Genomic DNA, 18,334 nt, shown 5'->3' with positions numbered 1-18,334 from the left:
CACACATCTCAACTAAACTCCATGGCTCTTCAATGCAACGTGACTATAAATATGGTACAATTGGATTTATACATTCAGCAAAGTTTAAACCATCCCCGGGAAGAATGAGATATTTGGTGGACAATCAAAATAGCAAGGAGGGGAAAAAAAAACACTAGAGGTAGAGAGAAATGAAATTACAGAGAGAAAAACTTAACAGAAAATCACACACTTTGCATTGTCATGGATGAGACTTTCCTTTGCAGTGACCCTTTGATCTGCCTGATCTTGGCATCCACCCTCGCAGTAAAACCGATGAGAGTCTTCTCCCTTGCCTTAGACTTCTCTCTCTTCCACATATGTTGGTCCTCCAAATCCTTCTTGTAGTGCTTGATCTCCTGGATTACATGGTGATCTAATGGATTGAAGGTCCTCTGTAAGGAAATGTGGAGCAGATACGGGATGTTGCACACTGCAGTAACTAGGAGAGTTGCAGTCCAGAAAGTTGGTGCAGATCCGAGGGCTTCTTGGAGTATTCTGAAGGCATTTCCGGAGATAATCGGTGACAACATTCCATAGCAGAACAAGAAAAGGTACCAGGCAGCAACACTGCCCCATACAAAGAGAATCTGAATCCATGTGAAATGGCTCATAATGAGGGAAATTTGCACATTTACGGCCCAGATGATGCAGGTGAACATGGTGGCTCCAACTGCAGCAATGTCAGCAGTCTGGCCCTCGGCTCGGAATGCACCGAGGTAAAAGATTTCAATGTTGAGGAAATGTATCATGATGGAGGAGTAAAGGCCATTAAGCATCCAACCGATAATCCGGTACCAACCGAAGAATAAATCTCTAGGCCCTTGCTGGTACAGTGCTGGGAACTGCAGCATAAGCAGTCAGTTATTTGCCCAACAGGTGAAGAATATAATTCATATGACAGTTATAACATACCTGTAAGCATACTTCAGAAGAAACATCTTGCTCGAAAACTCCTAATGTTATTACTGGCAATGATGTTAGAACTACATTAAATAGGAGCATGTACCAATCATCATATACAGACTGCCCGGAGAAGCCAGTGTATGTCTCATAGTAGAATATTGTTAACCCAAATGCTATGTTTTTATAGAAGAAATAACAAATCTGAAAAATGATCCAAAACAACTTAGTTTTAAGTAGGAAATAGACCATAAGTGCAAAAGCATATGCTGAGTGTTTATAGGTTCTCACCATGAGTGCTATCCGCTTATAGCACCAATGGCCGTGAACTACAAGAAGTCGTTGAAGGAATCTGAATTGTGAAATTGAGAAATCACTAGCCATTACTGCCTGCAGAAGACAGAAACATCCAGTAATTCTAACATGAATCTGATGTCTTCAATACATCGAACAAAGTTAGTCATTTTACAAACCTGCATCCCTTCTACGCCACTAATACCGACACCTATATCAGCCTCTTGAATCATACCAACGTCATTAGCACCATCACCTATAGCCAAAGTAACTTTTCCTGTACCTTCTTTAACCAATCTGGTCACCTAAAGAAAGAAGTAAGATCTAAGCAAAGATTGAAGGGTGGTGATAACAGAGTGAAAAACTAGAATAACACGATGTATGGTACCAATGCTTTCTGCCTTGGGGATACCCGGCAACATATGACAGAAGCACAATCAACAGCTAGACTCAGAAACTGATTCTTTAAATCATCCTCTAGTGCATATGTCAATGTTTTTCCATCAATTATCAGAGCAAATGCTGCATATGGGTCCTTCTCCAGCTTGATCATTTGGGAGGCATTTGTTAGTTGCATCATTAGGTTCTCTTTTGTCTCCTGATCAGTTATCAAATGTAAACACACACCCCACCATAAAATTAAGTTTCTGCACAGAGCAAGATAAGCAGATATATTCAATGTAAATTATAAAGATATGTACCTTGTTTGGATCTTGTGTTAGTAGTTCAATGTTTGCAATTGATAAATGTATTTGTTTCATGCCTTGCCTAAGTAAACTGCAAGCAAATCTGCAAAGAGAAACACAAAATTACTTTCTAAGTATAGCAAGCAAACAATTGATGGGTAGAGATAGATCTTCAACTATGTGAATTATTAGAAGGGAATACCCTATATTAATTGCAGTTTCAAGCTTATCACCAGTCAGAACCCAGATCTTGAGACCAGCTTGAGCTAATTTATCTATACACTGAGGAACCTGTATGACATTTAACTGTCAAACAGAATTCGGAGTACAAGCCAACTGATAGTGCCAAAGCAAGATACACTGCTTACCCCTTTTTGTAATTTGTCTTCCACAGCAGTTGCACCTACAAGAATCAATTCTCTTTCCATCATATCAGAAACTCTCTCAATTTGTGCTTCCAGATCTGCTCCAATGGTAGTTTTTGCTTTTAAAAACTCATTGTTCCAAGAAGAATACTCAGATTCATCAAGCACCCTATACGCCAGTGCTAATGTCCTCAAGCCTGCTTCCCCATATTCATTGAGTTGTTTGCTTGTATCACTCTCATACATTTTTCCATTTTTGGAAAGTCTATCAAAAATGATACTGCTCAACAGTTGGAGAACATAAAATCAGATATCCAAATTTCTTACCAAGATAGAATAGATCTAATAACAAAACTACTGAATTTATTTGAACCAAAATAAAATACTGAATCTACTGGTAGTCTGCCATACCTGTCAGCACCTTTGCAAAGAAGAACAATCTGTCCATTCTCATCACGCAGAATTACAGACATTCTCTTCCTTTTGCTGTTAAATTCCAGTAGATTGAGAATCTTGAACTCCCTGTGGCATATTAAATTAGTAAGGTGAAATAATCTACATCATATGAACACTAAAACCTATTGGCACAGAGGAAATTTGAGTACGACCTCTCCACGGGTTCCTCGGAAGGAGAGTATTTTTCTCTGATGAACACACTAGATTGGGTCCTCTTAAAAAATTCAAAGCCGAATTCCCTCGCTGCAACAAGGAATGCAGCTTCATCTGGTGATTCTGCTTCATAGTTGAAGCCACCAGTTTCATCATTTGCTTCAGGAATTGCAGTGTGACACAAAGCAAGTATTCTTAAGAAAAGAAGAATAGTACTTGCAGTGGGTTCCTTTGTCCAGTTTCCATGCATTAAGCGGTCATCTTGAAAACTAAAACCTTTTATGGCAGGTTTGTGTATATCCTCAATCATACAAGTAATCTCATGTTCGAATTTAATATCCGATGATCCATGAGAGGGTGACTTCCCCTCCCACGGATCCTGACTTCCAGTATGATGCTCAGGAGTACCAGGAACTTCTGCTGCTATCTGCTTTGCTGCAGCAATTTCAACTTCACTAGCTCGTAGACCATATGAAATTCCAGCAATGGAACATTTGAGAAAATCCATTTGGTTGCAAGTTAAAGTTCCTGTTTTATCTGTAAGAATGGTATCAACTTGCCCGAGCTCCTCATTCAAATTTGAAGTTCGTGCTCGTGCAGGCTTTCCAATCTCCTCATCATACATGAAAACATCTTGGTTGATGAATGTTGCTTGCAAGACTTTGACAACTTCAATAGAAACATAAAGGGAAATAGGAATCAGATATCCATAAAGAATCAGAGCTGTGACCAGATGGAAAACACCAGATACTGCTGGTCTAGAAGGATCATACAAGCCAGTGGTAATATTGGGTTGCAAGAACCACCAATTCGGCATTCCATACTTTGTCAAAATAGCAAATCCTATTGAGCTAATTAATGATATGAGAACAAGAAGACTGAAGAGAATATATATTATACTATCCATTTTCCTCTCAATTCTGCTTCTCTTACACGGTGAGTCGGTAGCATTTTGCATAACTTTGCTGTCATGGCCAGTGAAGATAACCACTCCATATATGTAACTTGTATTCCTAAGTTTTGAATCCCTGAGCAAAATCTGGCTCGGATCAAGCACATACAACTGTCTTTCATACTCAAAATTACCCACAAAAGTGTAAAGGCTGGGATTGGGATCTTCACATTTTATAGTGCCTGCGAAGTCCTTGAAGGCCTCATCATCTTCCAAGGGCAATGTTACCTCAAGTGATCGCTTGACCTTCAAGTTAGTCTCACCATCCAAATTCATGGTCTCCACATAGCAAATCCCATCTTCATAGCTTGAAGAAAGCAGTAGGAGGTCAGCTGGAAAAAATTTGTCTTTCTCAACCTTGACGACATCCCCCACGCGAATGTCTTGCCAATGCTTGTGGACGAACTGCCCCTCACCCCCGTGAACATCGCCTCTTCGGCGGTTGACCTTCATGTCCTGGATAAATCTCTTCCAATCTTCGAGCGCTTCCTTCATCATGCTCAGCCCGACAACGAAGGCGAGCGGAGCAATCATGCTCACCGGAGTGAAGGGGGAAACCGGTGTGAGGGAGAGCACGGCAGCGAGGAGGAAGTAGATGTTGGCCACCCGACGGAATTGCTCGAACAATGCTTTGGGGAGGAAGGTGACGAAGTTGTACCTCGTGGTGGAGATGTGGTTGCCAGTGTAATAGAGGCCCATCTTCGTGTGGAGCTGCGGTTGGTTGCAGTGGATGATGCGAGAGTAACCGGGACAGTCGAGAGAAGCCTGCTCCTCGTCGGCCGTCATTGTCGCCCGGGTACAAGAGAACGTATAAAGCAGGCTCCATTTGAGCCGATCACGTTTCCTAACTCGTCGCTCCATTGCTCCCTTCTCTCGTCGGCTGCTGGTTTCTTTCTCCTTAACTCAACAGCAAGACAAAGGCGCCTCCATTAATCTAAAGTTCGGAGCTTTAAAGATCTATTGATTTATACAATAATGCCGACAGGATTTCAGATTCCTGGTTCTACCTATTCATTACAAAGCCGAAGGAAAGGATCAATGCTACACATTCGACCTCAATGCTACACATTCGACCTCAATGCTTGTGATCGCTCTGAACAACCACGAAAACGAAAAGGGGGGATTTTTTTTTTCTTTTAAAAAACTGAAGCTTGCAACCGCAAACCACAAATCGATTTTTTTTTTCAGAAACGAACGAATGAATAACCAAATCGATTTCTTGCAAGATGAATCCAATAACAAATGGTAGCAAAAGAAAACCAAAAATCAAATGCACGTACAATTCTTTGCCGAGCTGGTCCAAGGTGCCAACTTCCCTCCCTTCACGGAGAGAGACGATAGAATGGAGCTTCGGCTCCCCCTCTCACCGTTTCGCTCTCTGTCTGTCTCTCTCTTTCTTGACGCAACAGGAGGAATTTACGGCCTTGTCGTTCGTAGGTAGGTAAACTAACTTTAAAGCCCCCCAAACTATCGAATTTACCTAATACGTTTTTTCGAAATTATTTTCTATTATTATTTTTGAATCATTGATGGAGATTAATTTGGAGTTTGGAGGAGAGTTACGAAGATTAATCTCTCTAATCATGAATTGGATTTTAATTTTCAAACGCACGCTCAGTGCAGCTACCACCATGAGACAAATTTAATGTACACAAGTTATATTTTATCTATTATAATAAATAATAATTATTGATTTTTTTACCATTTGATATAATGACATTAACATAATGGTAAATTAGAGTAAAATCTTCTATCACAATTTTAACTTTATATACAATCCTTATATCTAAAAAATTTTATTTCCATTCCATACATGTGATGTTTTATTTGCTTCAACTATTTCATGTAAATATCGTTACCTAATTGCCCTCAGATTTTTTTAGGTACAAAAAGTCTAAAAATAAATATAATTCTTTTAAATCCGGTATTTTAAACTAGAATTGAGTATATTTTTTATCAAAATTACCCCTCATATTTTTTTAAATACAAAAGTCCAAAAATAGATAAAATTCAGCACTTTAAAATAGAATTGAGTATATTTTCTATCAAATTAAGCATCACTTTCTAATTAGAAGTGAGTATATTTTCTATCAAAATTGCTTCTCATATTTTTTAAGTATAAAAAAATCCAAAATGGGTATAATTCTTATTAAATTTAGCACTTTAAACTAAAATCAAGTATAGTTTCTATCAAAATGAGTACTGACTTTTTTCCTACTTAATATAATTCCTCCTAAATCTAGTATATTTTCTATCCAATTGAGCTGGAAAAAGAGTCGTGCTAAATTTAATAGAAAAATATACTAGATTCTAATTTAATATGTTGAATTTAAGAGGAATTATACTTATTTTTAAATTTTTTATACCTAAAAATATCAAGAATAATTAGATAAATTAGTATTCATTATATTTAATTAGGACGTGAAAATAAAATTTTTTATTAATAGGGATCGTATGTAAAATTTTATTTATGATTAGAACTGCTCATAACATAACTTTCATGAATTGACATAATTTTATCCCCTTGTATGGATCTAGTGGCTAGCGCATGAGGTGTTGTCATAATGAGGTCTGAGATTCGAATCTCGGCAAAGCCAAGGTAAATACCTCCCTTATGTCCTAGTCACTATTCCAAAGGCTAGTAGCCACCCGTGATTTACCTCTTCCATGTTGATTTTGAGACGGGTTAACGAGAGCGTTGGGGGTGAGCGCATTCGTCTTTTGCCGTATTGACATAATTTTATAATAATATAGTGATTAAAATATAGGAGGTTAACATGTACAATATAATAAATATATTTTTCTTATAATTTATTAGTTTTTTGTTTTACACAATTAATACTACTATAATAGGTCATCCAACCAATGCAACATCATTGTTTTGAGCGAAGTAATTTACCCTTCGGCATAGGTAAAGGGACACAATTTTTTTTTTAAAAAAAATTAAAGTTAAATGCGTCTTTTACCATTTTACCTTCTTCGTTGCCGTTTTTATATATAAAGCATCTCGATGCAGGGAAGAGCACTTACTACTACCACCGAACACAGGCAAGCCATTGGCAGGCTGTGGAAATGGATGCGAGGAGAGGCCTTCCTTCGTTCGTGTCGGCGCATGAAGAGGAAGACGGCAGGGAGAATATAGTCTGATATCACTCAGGTGTTTCTCTTTCTTGGTCTACTCTCGATCTTCTTTACTTGCTCGTTTCTACTCTTTTCTTGTTTTCTTGTCCCTGCTTTAAATCCTTTTTTTTTTTTTTTGCTTTATTTTTCCTGTCCGCGGATTCTTTTTGTTTCCTAAAGTCGGTAGCTTTACGATAGTCCAGTCAATTGAGGTTCTCTATAATTGAATGCCTTCTCAAGGAATGTACTTGTTAGTGACAAATTTCTATAATTGAGGTTCTTGATACGCGTAAACCTAGATTGTGGAATTTGCTACTTGTGTCTTCAGGCTACTATTTGTCATTAGACTGAACACTAATCAGTAAAAACTACGGCTTTGTTCTTCTCGGAAAATATTCAATTTCCTAAAAGAAGATGACTTTCCTAGTTAGGTTGAGTGCAATTGTGCAAAGGTATACAGCTATATTCAATAAGTATCATTATTGAGTATTTTATTTTAAAAATTTATGAGATTTCAAACATTTCTTTAGTATAGAGGTTGTCGCTCAAGGGATAAATGCCTATTTCTCACCATATATATATATATATATATACTTGAGGAGGTTGATGTTCTATGAACGAAACCAATCAACACTCCATGTATCCTAATGCTGTGAGCCATTAATTGATCTAGAGAAATACAGAAGATTGAGGTAAGAAATTGAACTGTATCATAGTCACAAGACTGACATCTACTTTATAGTTAGTGTGAATAGTTAATTTCTTAAAACTCATGGAACGGAACAATCATGAGGTGATGCCTTAAGAATGCTATGTGGAAAGGTTTTTTATTTCGAGATCAAAGTCATCTAAAGATTATGGGGTACTGATGTTGATTAGATAAATTCTACTACAAATATATAATCCACTTTAGGCTAATGCATTTTTTTAGGAGAATATTCAATTTCCTATAAGAAGATGACTTTCCTAATTAGGTCAACTGCAAAGGTATACAGCTATGACCCTATTGACATATAAGTTCATCTGGATCAAACAACTAATGGAAAAGTTGGTACATACTCCCAAAGGGCCAATGGAGTTGTATTGTGACAATCAAGTTGTAATACATATGGCCGCTAATGCAATGTTTTGAGAAAAGTTAGTACACATAGATGCATAGAGGTTGATTGTTATTTCATTAGATAAAATGTGTAATCATATTAAATTCCCAACTAAGCAGTCAACTCTAGTGATCAATTAGCAAATTTGTTAACCAAATCTTTTAAGGGGTTCTAGAATCGAATATATTTGTAAAAATAAGATTCTCATAATATTTTCGAATCAAGTTGAGCTTGAGTTAAGTGTTAAAGACCTAATTATAAATACTACATACTCTAGAGTGTAAAGAATAAATATATGACAATACATATAAGATTAGTTAGAGGGTGCTATCTAATGTAAGGTAAGAAAGACCCTGATTTCCAGGTTACTCCTAAGTCCTTACAATTTCCAATGTAATGCTTTGAACAGGTGGTTTGAATAACATCAACGCATTCTTAAGAATACACATTGTAGTGTGCATCTTAAATGAATATATATGACAATTTGTTTACTCCTGGAATCTTGAGAATTCAATGCTGAAAGAGTTTTTCTTCAAAAGCATGACTTTGTACACAAATTTTTCATGATCACTTTACTCATGTTCTCTTACCGTTTATTCATTAATTGGAAATATACAAAAAAAAAAAAAAAAAAAAGAACATTCCAAAAAGTATATGTTTTGTTTATATCTAACTTGATATATGAATGATCCCACAAAGACAAATGTCTATCTTCTCAAAAGAAAAGGAAGACAAATATCCATCTATTAGTTAGATGTTATGTTATTGCGTATCTACTTAATAGTATTTTTGTTCTTAAAGTTCTCTTGTTTTGTTTTTTTTTCCAATTAATTTAAGGTTATCTCTGTTTTGGATAGACTGTCGTAATTTTCTCTTGTAGTTCCCTGAGGTTCATGAAATTTCATTAGTCTCATTTTATGCAATTATATTTCTAAAAGGATTAGTCAAAATGCCTGGGCAATTATTAATTCAAGTTGGCAAGAAAATAAATCGTGCGTAGATTCATTCAGCTTATAGGTTGGACACCACTTATCGAACTAAAACGGATTGTGGCCAAAGAGGGAATAAATGTTCGGCTGATTGGGAAGATGGAAGCATATCAACCCCTCGCATCTGTAAAAGACCGTGGTGGTCTCAGGTTGTTTGTCCCCGACAAATCGTATCCTCTTCTATGTACAGACTCTGCCAATTTGCAAGAACATAATCCCATACTTGACTGATTGTTGTCTAAGAGGAATGATGCTATTTTCAAATTCTCAGCATATCCTTTTATCCTCATTAAATCATTTTTTATACATTATATGGATATCGTGCATTTCTTTTTAGCGTGCTTGTTATTTTTATTTTTTACACATGACTTAAAATTGCTTACTCAGAAATTGCCTTACCACATAGTTGCAGCATGATCAAAGGTTAGCTGTACTTAGTCAATGTAACAAATTCCGACGACGTAGATTAGCTACAAAAGCAACAATTCAGGTGGACCCTCAACATCCCTATTGGTCATGTAAAAACTTCTAGAAACAGTCATATCAGACACTATTCCCATTCAAATAAAAGAATATGGTAATTTGAGGCAGCAAATCTTGCATGTCAATTCTCTAGTTTGCAAAACCTAATGTGTATGTTTGAATTTCTGATGCATTAGACTAAAACATCGCACATATTTCTTCTAAAGAGCTTGTTTAGGATAAAATCATGAATTGGAATTCAGACTCAATGGCTTTGGCATGAATTTTGAAGTCTCCGAATTATGAGTTGCATAGGAATATTGGTTTTTTAATCCCATGAGGGGCTGTTGTACTTGTATTTCCAGATTCCCTTCTAACATTGTTGTGTCCATGGTGAACTAATTAATCAATACTTCCAAAATACAGCATTAAGTGTGATTTTGTAAATATCATGATAGGACTCCAATTTCTTATTTCTCTGAACAGGTAATTTTTTTACTTCAAATTCTTATATCATTCATTGAAATTCTTTTCGTTTGGGGAATTGGTTCCAAAGTAGTAGTTATTTAACAGCCTGCATCTTCAAGGTCTTGTTAATTAAGCTAACAAGGATATTCTTGTTAATTAAGCTGATAAAAAATTTTATAGTTACTTCCTATACACTAGAGTATTCTTATTATTTAAAAGTCATCATTTTTCAAATTGTTTCCTCATTGTCTGTATGCATTCCCTAGAATGATAGAAGATGCAGAGGAAAAGGGTCTTCTAACTCCAGGTGTTAGTACATTATTGGCGGCTACAGGTGGAAATCTTGGAATTGGTTTGGCATACATAGCTATTAGAAAAGGTTACAAATTCATTGCAGTGATGCCAACCGAATACTCATTGGAGAAACAAATTCTATTGAGATATTGGGGAGCTGAAGTGTCACCGGCTGGTAATAGCTTTTTGCCTTGTTTTAATTAGTAACAATTACTCTTATTGCATTTTCACTTTTGTATAATTGTCTTGCAGGATGTTATTTTCTAGCACCATGAACTGTGAATGATTTTCCTTGCTCAACATCATTGTCCTACTCTTTTTCCATGATCTAGGAGTTGGTCAAATGATACCTAACGATAGACTATTTCATGAAATTCAAGTCAAGCCTCCAAAACTGACATAAAATTTTCAAGCCATGCATATAAAACTTTTAGTAAGCCTATGATAGTCAAGCCTCAGATATTTTGTATTGCAATATAAAGATGAGAACATCTAGCAAAGAATTTCTCACGGTTTTAGGAACTAATCAGGATTCTATTGCTTCAAAAATCTTATCACTCACCATCATAGCACAAATATTGATGATTCTATTATATGCACATAGCTTGATCATTTTAAATGCCTGCTTTCCTTTCAGATTCTAAATTAGGCTTTCAGGGAATGAATGATCGTGTGAACAAACTAAAGGAAAGCATTCCAGATGTCTATGAAATTGATCAGGTTACAAACCTGGCAAATCCTGAAGCTCACTTCAGGGGCACTGGTATGACTTTCTGGACAATAGTTACTTGTACACGTCTGGTCTAAATCAATGGAAGTGGGAAAGAATTATGAAGAAATTTGTGTATTTTATGATCTCTACCTTAGGAAAAAATCCCTATAATTAAGTCAAATAATTACATCATACCTAATTTAAAAGATTATGATTTTATTCCTTATTTTACGTATCATCTCTTTCTGATATTATTTTGATTCCTTATTTTCCATTATCTCTTTCCAACCCTCCCCCTCAAGTTGGTGAATAGATACTGATCATTCCCAACTTGGACACATTTTCTTCGACAATGGTTTAGTAAGAAGATCAATATCTTGTGATTTTGAAGGCACATAGTAAAGATGGATCTTCCCTTGTTCAATCTCAGATTTTATAAAGTTTATGTGGATACGAACATGCTTCATCCAATCATGTTGAATAGGATTGTGAACCACTACTATAGCTGATTTATTATCACTATTCAACTTTATTGTCTTCAAATTGAACATGTAGCTCTGACAATAGTTGTTCAATCTAAATTAATTCACACATCTCTTGTGTGATGGCTCGATATTCTACCTCTGCACTACTCCTTGAAACAATTGTTTGTTTCTTGCTCCGTCATGTAACAACGTTCTCCCAAACTTTAGTGCAATATCTCGTAGTAGACTTGCTATCTTTAAGTGAACCAGCCCAATCAACATTGGCAAATCCTTCAACTATTCTATTATCACTTTTATTGAAAAGTATACCTTTCCCTAGAGTGCCTTTCAAATATCGAAGAATCTGGTCCCGGGGTGGGGGGTGCGTAAATTGACTAACTATGCTAACACTGTAAGCAATATTAAGCCTAGTAAGTCATAGATACATTAGTTTTCCGACAAGACGTTGATACCTCTCTTTATTAGTTGGAGCATTATCTTTTGTATTTTGTTGCCTCCAATTTTTTTTCCATTGGAGTACTTGTTGGATGACAACCAAGTTTTCTTGTTTCCTTTAGTAGATCGATGGTATATTTCCTTTCTGAAATGAAAATCCCAGTTTTGTTTCTAGCTATTTCAATTCCAAGGAAATACTAAAGTCTTCCAAGGTCTTTTACCTTGAATTTTGATTGAAGCAGCCCTTTGAGGTTTGCAATTTCATCATTGTCATCATCGTCATCATCTGTGATATCATCAGCATACACAATCAAAATATATTTCTTTCTATCCCTTGACACTTTGACGAAGAGAGAATGATATGCTTGACTTTGTGTGTATCCAAAGCTTTTCATGATAGTGTTGAATCGAGTGAATCACCCCCTAGGAGATTGTTTTAATCCGTATAAGGATTTCTTCAACTTGCAAACACCTGATGTTTCCTTGTTCTCGAACCCGGGTATCTTCATATTGACTTCTTCATTAAGAGTCTTATTTAGAAATGCATTTTAAACATTTAATTGATGCAATTCCCAATCTAAGTTTGCTACAATAGATAGAAGCACCCTTATGGAATTTAACTTTGCAACGGGTGCAAATGTCTCCTCGTAGTCAAGCCCATATGTTTGTGTATACCCCTTAGCCACCAAATGTGCTTTGTATCTCTCTATCTTGCCTTCTAGCCCTATTTTGACCCCAAAAAATCCATTTACAACCTACTACCTTCTTTCCTGTGGGCAGATGTACTATTTCCCAAGTGTCATTATCATTTAGTGCTTTCATTTCTTCAAAAACAGCATCCCTCCACTTTGAATTTTTTTATGGCATCGTATATATTTGTAGGAATCTCAATATGATCAAGTTGAGTGACAAATGCTCTATGATATGCATATCTTTCAATTGGATGTTGAGTACACATCTGTGTTCCTTTCCTCAAAGCAATGGGGATGTCTAGATTATCTATAGAAACATTTTCTTGTGAATCTTGTTATGGATCCATCATTGGTTTTAATGATTAGACTTGCTGAGTAACTCCAGGCCTCCTTGAATAAAGAATTGGTTCTTTTTATTGTTGTAATGACTGCAAAGGTTCTTGACTAAATTCTGTGATTACATCATATGATGATGAAGGTGGGAGAGACCCAATGAGTAAGGGTGACACAAGAGATTGAAGGATCCCAATGATTAGCTTCCCTTGAATTCTACCCCTGAAGATAAGCATTGGAATAGAAGGATTCATCCTCTAGGAATGGAACATCATAGGATACATGGAATTTTCCTGTGATAGGATTGTAACACTTGTATCCTTTTTGAGTGGGTGAGTAGCCAATGAAGATGCATTTGATGGCTTTAGGGTGTTTCCCACGTGCAAGATTGATGTCATATACAAACATTGGATACCCAAATACTTTTGGTGGGGGAGATTTAAAATGACGGATATAAGGGAATTTCTTTTTGAGACAATTAATTGGTGTTCTAAATATAAGGACTTTTGATGGAAGATAGGTTGCATTTAAGATGGAATCACCCTAAAAGTGATGAGGGACAGAATTGGTGAGCATAAGAGATCTTGCCCCTTCTAATATGGTGTTTTTTCCATTCTGCAATCTCATTCTGTTGTGGTGTAGATGGACATGAGCTTTGATGAAAAATGACATTTTGAAGAAGGTAATCCCTTAGTTGTGAGAAAAGTATTCTCCCCCCATTATCTATGTAGAGTATGTGGATGTTACATTGAAATAAATTCCTTATCATTTTATGAAATTGTGGAAATGTATACTCAACATCAAATTTATGTTTAAGGAGATAGACCTAACAGGTACAAGTATGGTCATCTATGAATGTGGTGAACCATCTCATTCCCGTTAAATCCCCCACCCTAGTTGTCCCTGAATGTCACTATGAACTAGATGAAATGGTTTAGAAGATTGATAATTGTACATTGGATAATTTTTTCTAATTTACTTAGCAAGAATGCATGATTCATAGTAAAAAAAGATGGATCATTATTAAGGAATAGTTTTAGATACAAGTTCTTCAAATATTGAAAACTTAGATGTCCTAAACGTCTATGTCATAAGAGTACCTCCGAATTTATTGAACTAGACATAGAGAGAGTAACTGGTGGCTTCGGTTGCATGGAAGAGATAGTAAGATAGTAGAGGCTCCTCGTTCTTCAACATTGCCAATCATCTTCCCTGAAGATGAATCGTGAAATACACAATGATCATTGATCCAGTCTAAAAGCGAAGATGATGGTATGCCGGCGAGTTGACTCTGATGTTGACCGTGAGAAGATGAAGACCTTGATGACGCGGATGACCGTACGCACACCACAAAGAGAGCCAACAATAATGTTAGAGCGATAACAAGGAGGGGGTTCCTGGTGCAGACACTTCGACGCTAAAGTCAGAATAGTATCCCGATAAGAAAGGTGGAAGGAAGATGAACAGTAGTGTAGATGCGTGTGCACGAGCTTGCGCGGGTAAAAGCGTACCTAACCAACGGAGAGAATCTCTTTTTATACTGACTCTCATAACCTCTATAATAATGAGATGACAGAGAATGTTGGTGTCAGAACATGTCGGGTAATGGGGGGGGGGGGGCGCACATCGGCCCTCCTCTATGCAGAAGAAGGTTTCATTACACGCATGTGTCAAAATAAGGGAATATTCTCTGGTGAATAATTGTTTTTCTCTAACAGGTTTGTTACGATTCCCTGACAATGTCATCTCCTAAGAGATTCAACCAGCTCTAGGCCGGGCAAGTATATGTTGGGAGCCTTGTTTGTAAGAAATACTGAGAAGTGGGGAAGTAAGTCCCATAGATCCAACCGGCTCGGGGGTCGGACAGCTTTATGCTGGGAGTTGTAGGCTGGGAGCCACGCCCAGGAGAAGTGAAGCACTAAGCTTTAGAGATCTGACTGGCTTTGGGCCGAGCGGCTATATATTAGGAGCTGAGCCCATAAAATATGTTGGGAAAAGTGAGACACTGAGCTCTGGAGATCCGACCAGCTTTGGGCCAACCGACTACATACTGGGAGCTGGGCCCATAAAGTGTGGGGAGTTAAGCCCCATAGATCTGGTCGACCCTATGTTCGCCTGAGATTATGTTGAGAGTCTTGCTTCTGAGAAATCCTGAGAGGTGGGGAGCTAAGTCCCATGAATTTGACCGGCTCTAGGATAGATCGGCTCCAAGTTGGGAGCACTGCCTCTGGGAAGTGAGGAGCTGAGTTCCGTATGTCCGACTGACTCTAGGCTGGGAGTTCTGTTCATAAGAAGTGGGAAATTGTGCCTCGTAATTTCAACCGGGTATATGCCCTCCCAGATTTATGTTGGTGCTTTGCCCACATGAAATGAGGGGTTATGTCCTGTAGATATGGTCAGCTCTTGATCCGCCCAGGAGTTCTGTTCATAAGAAGTGGGGAACTGCGCCCCATAGTTCCAGCTAAGTTTATACCCGCCCGGGTTTGGACTGGGCCTTGCTCTCGAGAGGTGGTTCATCCAGATGCGCACACCCTTGACTTTGATTACCATCTCATCGTGACTTTGACTGTCACATCATCTTGACTATCGACACCACATTATCTTCGGGGCCACTCACAACACGCCGTATCAATCATAAAGAAATGTTACTTTACAATCTTGATCCTTAGTTATTTTGCTAACAGATTAGTGACTACATTTTAAACTTGGAACATGCAAGACATATTTCAATTGAAGTCCTTGAATAAGAACATATCCAATCCCTGCCATTGTAATAGTATTTCCATTTTCCACTGAAACTCACTTCATCGGTGCAGAATTTGTAATTTGAAAAACTATACATCGCCCCGTCATGTGATCAGATGCACTGGTGTTAATAATCCATTTATCTTTATCATTTCTTTGTGATAATAAGGTTGATGAGATATTACCTCTTTGGGGGATTGCAGCCTTAGATGTGGAGTCCAAAATTTCAGGATTTTGATTTTTGTGGAATATGGACTTTAAAATCTCCATTTGTTCATGAGTGAAAGGTGCGGGAGGAGTCTTCTTTGGCCTGCTGGATTCAGCTATGTGGGTTGATGGTTTTCCTATCCTTTAATTTCGTGGTTTCTAATTTGGAGGTTTTCAATGAATGCCCCAACAAGTTTTTTTTGTGTGATTTGGCTTCCTTCAATGCTCACATCATAGTTTATTATCTCTTCGTTTTTGAAATTATGGTCAAGTACCGCCAAGGCATATCGTTGCAGTTGCTTTTCTGCGATGTTAAGAGTGGAAGGGTTCATCATAATTTTCTTCCTGCTTTCTTCTCATCAAACTTCAGAAAATACTTTACGGAATGAAGGAAGAGGTTTGACTCCCAGAATATGACCTCGCACTTCATCGAAGTCTTTGTTGAGGCCTTGAAGAAAGTCGAATATCTGATCTTTTTCAATGGCCTTGTTATACAACACTCCATCTTCAGCACACTAACATAGATTGTGTAAAACAAATCTATTTCTTGCCATAGATCAATTAGCCTGTTGTCATTGGCATTGATCCTTGCTTCATGTTCCACAGATTTGATCGGATTTCAAAACATTGGGATGTGTTTTGAAGATCTGAGTACATCTCTTGGACTGCCTTCCATATTTCTTAAGCATTCTTGTAGAATAAGTAAGTCCTTCCAATTTAAGGTTCCATTGAATTAATCAACCAAGCCATAACAATGGAATCCTCAAGAAATTGGTGTTTCACCAATTAGATAACCTATTTTTCCTTTTTCTTGAATCACCAAAAGCACGGATTGAAACCATTTTACCAAATTTGACCTATTCAGTTTATGTTGGGTAATATATGGAAAATGATTCATACCCGAAGCGATGATGGTTTCAAAAGAATGTGACGAATCCATGGTCGAACTCTTGGTGTGATCGGGATTTTACTCTGATACCATGAAATCAATGGAAGTAGGAAAGGATTATGAAAAAATCTGTATATTTCTCTTTCATATATATACAACTTTGTGATCTCTATCTTAGGGAAAAAATCCCTATAATTAAGCCAAATAATTACATCATACCTAATTTAAAAGATTATGATTTTATTCCTTATTTTACTTTACGTAATCCTTAACATCTCTTTCCAATTTTATTTTGATTCCTTATTTTCCATGATCTCTTTCCAACACTCTTTAAGCTTAAATTTTCTAACAAAGAGTGCTAAGAAATGAGATATCTACTATTTGTTTGCATCTAAAGTATCTGACGCAAGGGAAGAAACTCTGGGTGTGACGTTCGAATTAGAGGTTTGCAAAGAAAGACATAGGAAGATAATTTGTAGACAAAGAGGAGTCGCCTTTAGGTTTAAACGAAAATAATTTTTGATTCAAATCTAAACCAAACTCAACATGTTTTAACAAAGCTCTAACTCTTGTTTAAATAACCTAAGAAATAAGAAAAAGTTGCAATAGGAAAAGTAAAAAGAACTAATATTAAAAAAAGATAAAATCTAAACTAACTTTAAGAAAATTAATCCTATAAAAAAGAGATAAAATTTATACTAATTTCTAGAAAAAAAATTTAATTCTAAAAATTCAAAACAAATAAAAGAAAAGTTAAAAGACCAAATTTAGAGTTTTAGGGACCCGATTCAAGTGAACCATGACACCACAACATAGTCGTTCCCTTGGGCACGGTTTGACCGTGTCGGTCATTTCAAGGCCGATTCCGTCTGTCTGAACTCCAAATAGAGCACAACCACATCAAAAAGCAACGGACAAGTCATCTTCCTTGTCAGTAGTTTCGATCGTCCTTCTTCAAGGCTCAAAAGAGAGCCTAGTAGCCTCGTTTTTTTCTCATCACAGCTCGAAGGGGAAGATAGCCGTATTAGAGGACATAAACTTGTGGTGTTGCTAGATGCTCCTGCATCAGTATCTCTTGAAATAGGTTAGCTGACGGGAGACCCAAATCTTCGAAGAACCTTAACCTTAACAATATACTTTCACCTTTACCATGATACCTTTTTCAGGGTTTTTATACAATAATCTTTCCTGAATTGCTTTGCTAACTGCAGATCACCTTTACTAATTTACTCACAGTATTTCTTATTATTGCATCAGTCTTTGGTTTCATATTTCAAGATCTTATTGGTTTCGAAAACTATTTTTCTTCTTTATGAAACTAAAAGGCTGAAACTGAGTGAAAAACAAGTCCCAACCAACTATAAATTTACCTCATGCGCGTCTCTTTTTTCATATTTTGATTGAATCTCTTTGTTCTTAACTTCCAGGACCTGAAATATGGAAAGATACAGCAGGCAAGGTAGATATTTTTGTAGCAGCTGCAGGCTCAGGAGGCACCATAACTGGTACGGCAAGGCATCTCAAGATGAAAACCCAAATCGTGTAATAATGCTTAATAAGTCTCGAATGATAATGT

At 36.9% G+C, this 18,334-nt stretch overlaps 2 protein-coding genes across 3 annotated transcripts; one reads left to right on the top strand and one right to left on the bottom strand.

The window, feature by feature from the left end:
• Positions 1 to 13: 13 nt before the first annotated feature.
• LOC121988827 (probable phospholipid-transporting ATPase 7) lies at positions 14 to 5,247 on the bottom strand. 2 transcript variants are annotated; one of them, XM_042542514.1, is made up of 11 exons: positions 5,108 to 5,247; positions 2,875 to 4,724; positions 2,678 to 2,788; positions 2,270 to 2,546; positions 2,104 to 2,192; positions 1,917 to 2,004; positions 1,604 to 1,813; positions 1,395 to 1,520; positions 1,213 to 1,311; positions 934 to 1,125; positions 14 to 863 (listed from the first exon to the last, which is right to left on the bottom strand). In XM_042542514.1, the coding sequence occupies exons 2-11, from the start codon at positions 4,686 to 4,688 to the stop codon at positions 204 to 206; spliced, it is 3,666 nt and encodes a 1,221-aa protein (XP_042398448.1). In that variant the 5' UTR covers positions 4,689 to 4,724; positions 5,108 to 5,247; the 3' UTR covers positions 14 to 203. The 2 variants fall into 2 exon arrangements, with proteins under 2 accessions (XP_042398448.1, XP_042398456.1); XM_042542522.1 differs by having other exon boundaries at positions 2,875 to 4,834; positions 5,108 to 5,246.
• Positions 5,248 to 6,858: 1,611 nt separating this feature from the next.
• On the top strand, positions 6,859 to 18,334 carry LOC122017722 (bifunctional cystathionine gamma-lyase/cysteine synthase-like). Its single transcript, XM_042575434.1, has 4 exons — positions 6,859 to 6,984; positions 10,233 to 10,435; positions 10,898 to 11,023; positions 18,186 to 18,334. The coding sequence occupies exons 2-4, from the start codon at positions 10,234 to 10,236 to the stop codon at positions 18,302 to 18,304; spliced, it is 447 nt and encodes a 148-aa protein (XP_042431368.1). The 5' UTR covers positions 6,859 to 6,984; position 10,233; the 3' UTR covers positions 18,305 to 18,334.

Source organism: Zingiber officinale, chromosome 1B (assembly GCF_018446385.1).
Source record: "Zingiber officinale cultivar Zhangliang chromosome 1B, Zo_v1.1, whole genome shotgun sequence".
NCBI lineage: Eukaryota > Viridiplantae > Streptophyta > Magnoliopsida > Zingiberales > Zingiberaceae > Zingiber > Zingiber officinale.
This window is presented reverse-complemented; position numbering and strand designations above follow the sequence as displayed.

What these genes read in the sequence shown, in the direction of transcription:
- LOC121988827 (XM_042542514.1), bottom strand. Translation starts at nt 4,688, where the DNA reads ATGGAGCGACGAGTTAGGAAACGTGATCGGCTCAAATGGAGCCTGCTT. An exon ending in CTTTGCAAAGGTGCTGACAG is followed by an intron (nt 2,547 to 2,677) that starts GTATGGCAGACT and finishes ACTGTTGAGCAG; the next exon opens with TATCATTTTTGATAGACTTT. An exon ending in CTTCTGAAGTATGCTTACAG is followed by an intron (nt 864 to 933) that starts GTATGTTATAAC and finishes CTTATGCTGCAG; the next exon opens with TTCCCAGCACTGTACCAGCA.
- LOC122017722 (XM_042575434.1), top strand. Translation starts at nt 10,234, where the DNA reads ATGATAGAAGATGCAGAGGAAAAGGGTCTTCTAACTCCAGGTGTTAGT. An exon ending in AGCTGAAGTGTCACCGGCTG is followed by an intron (nt 10,436 to 10,897) that starts GTAATAGCTTTT and finishes CTTTCCTTTCAG; the next exon opens with ATTCTAAATTAGGCTTTCAG. An exon ending in AGCTCACTTCAGGGGCACTG is followed by an intron (nt 11,024 to 18,185) that starts GTATGACTTTCT and finishes CTTAACTTCCAG; the next exon opens with GACCTGAAATATGGAAAGAT.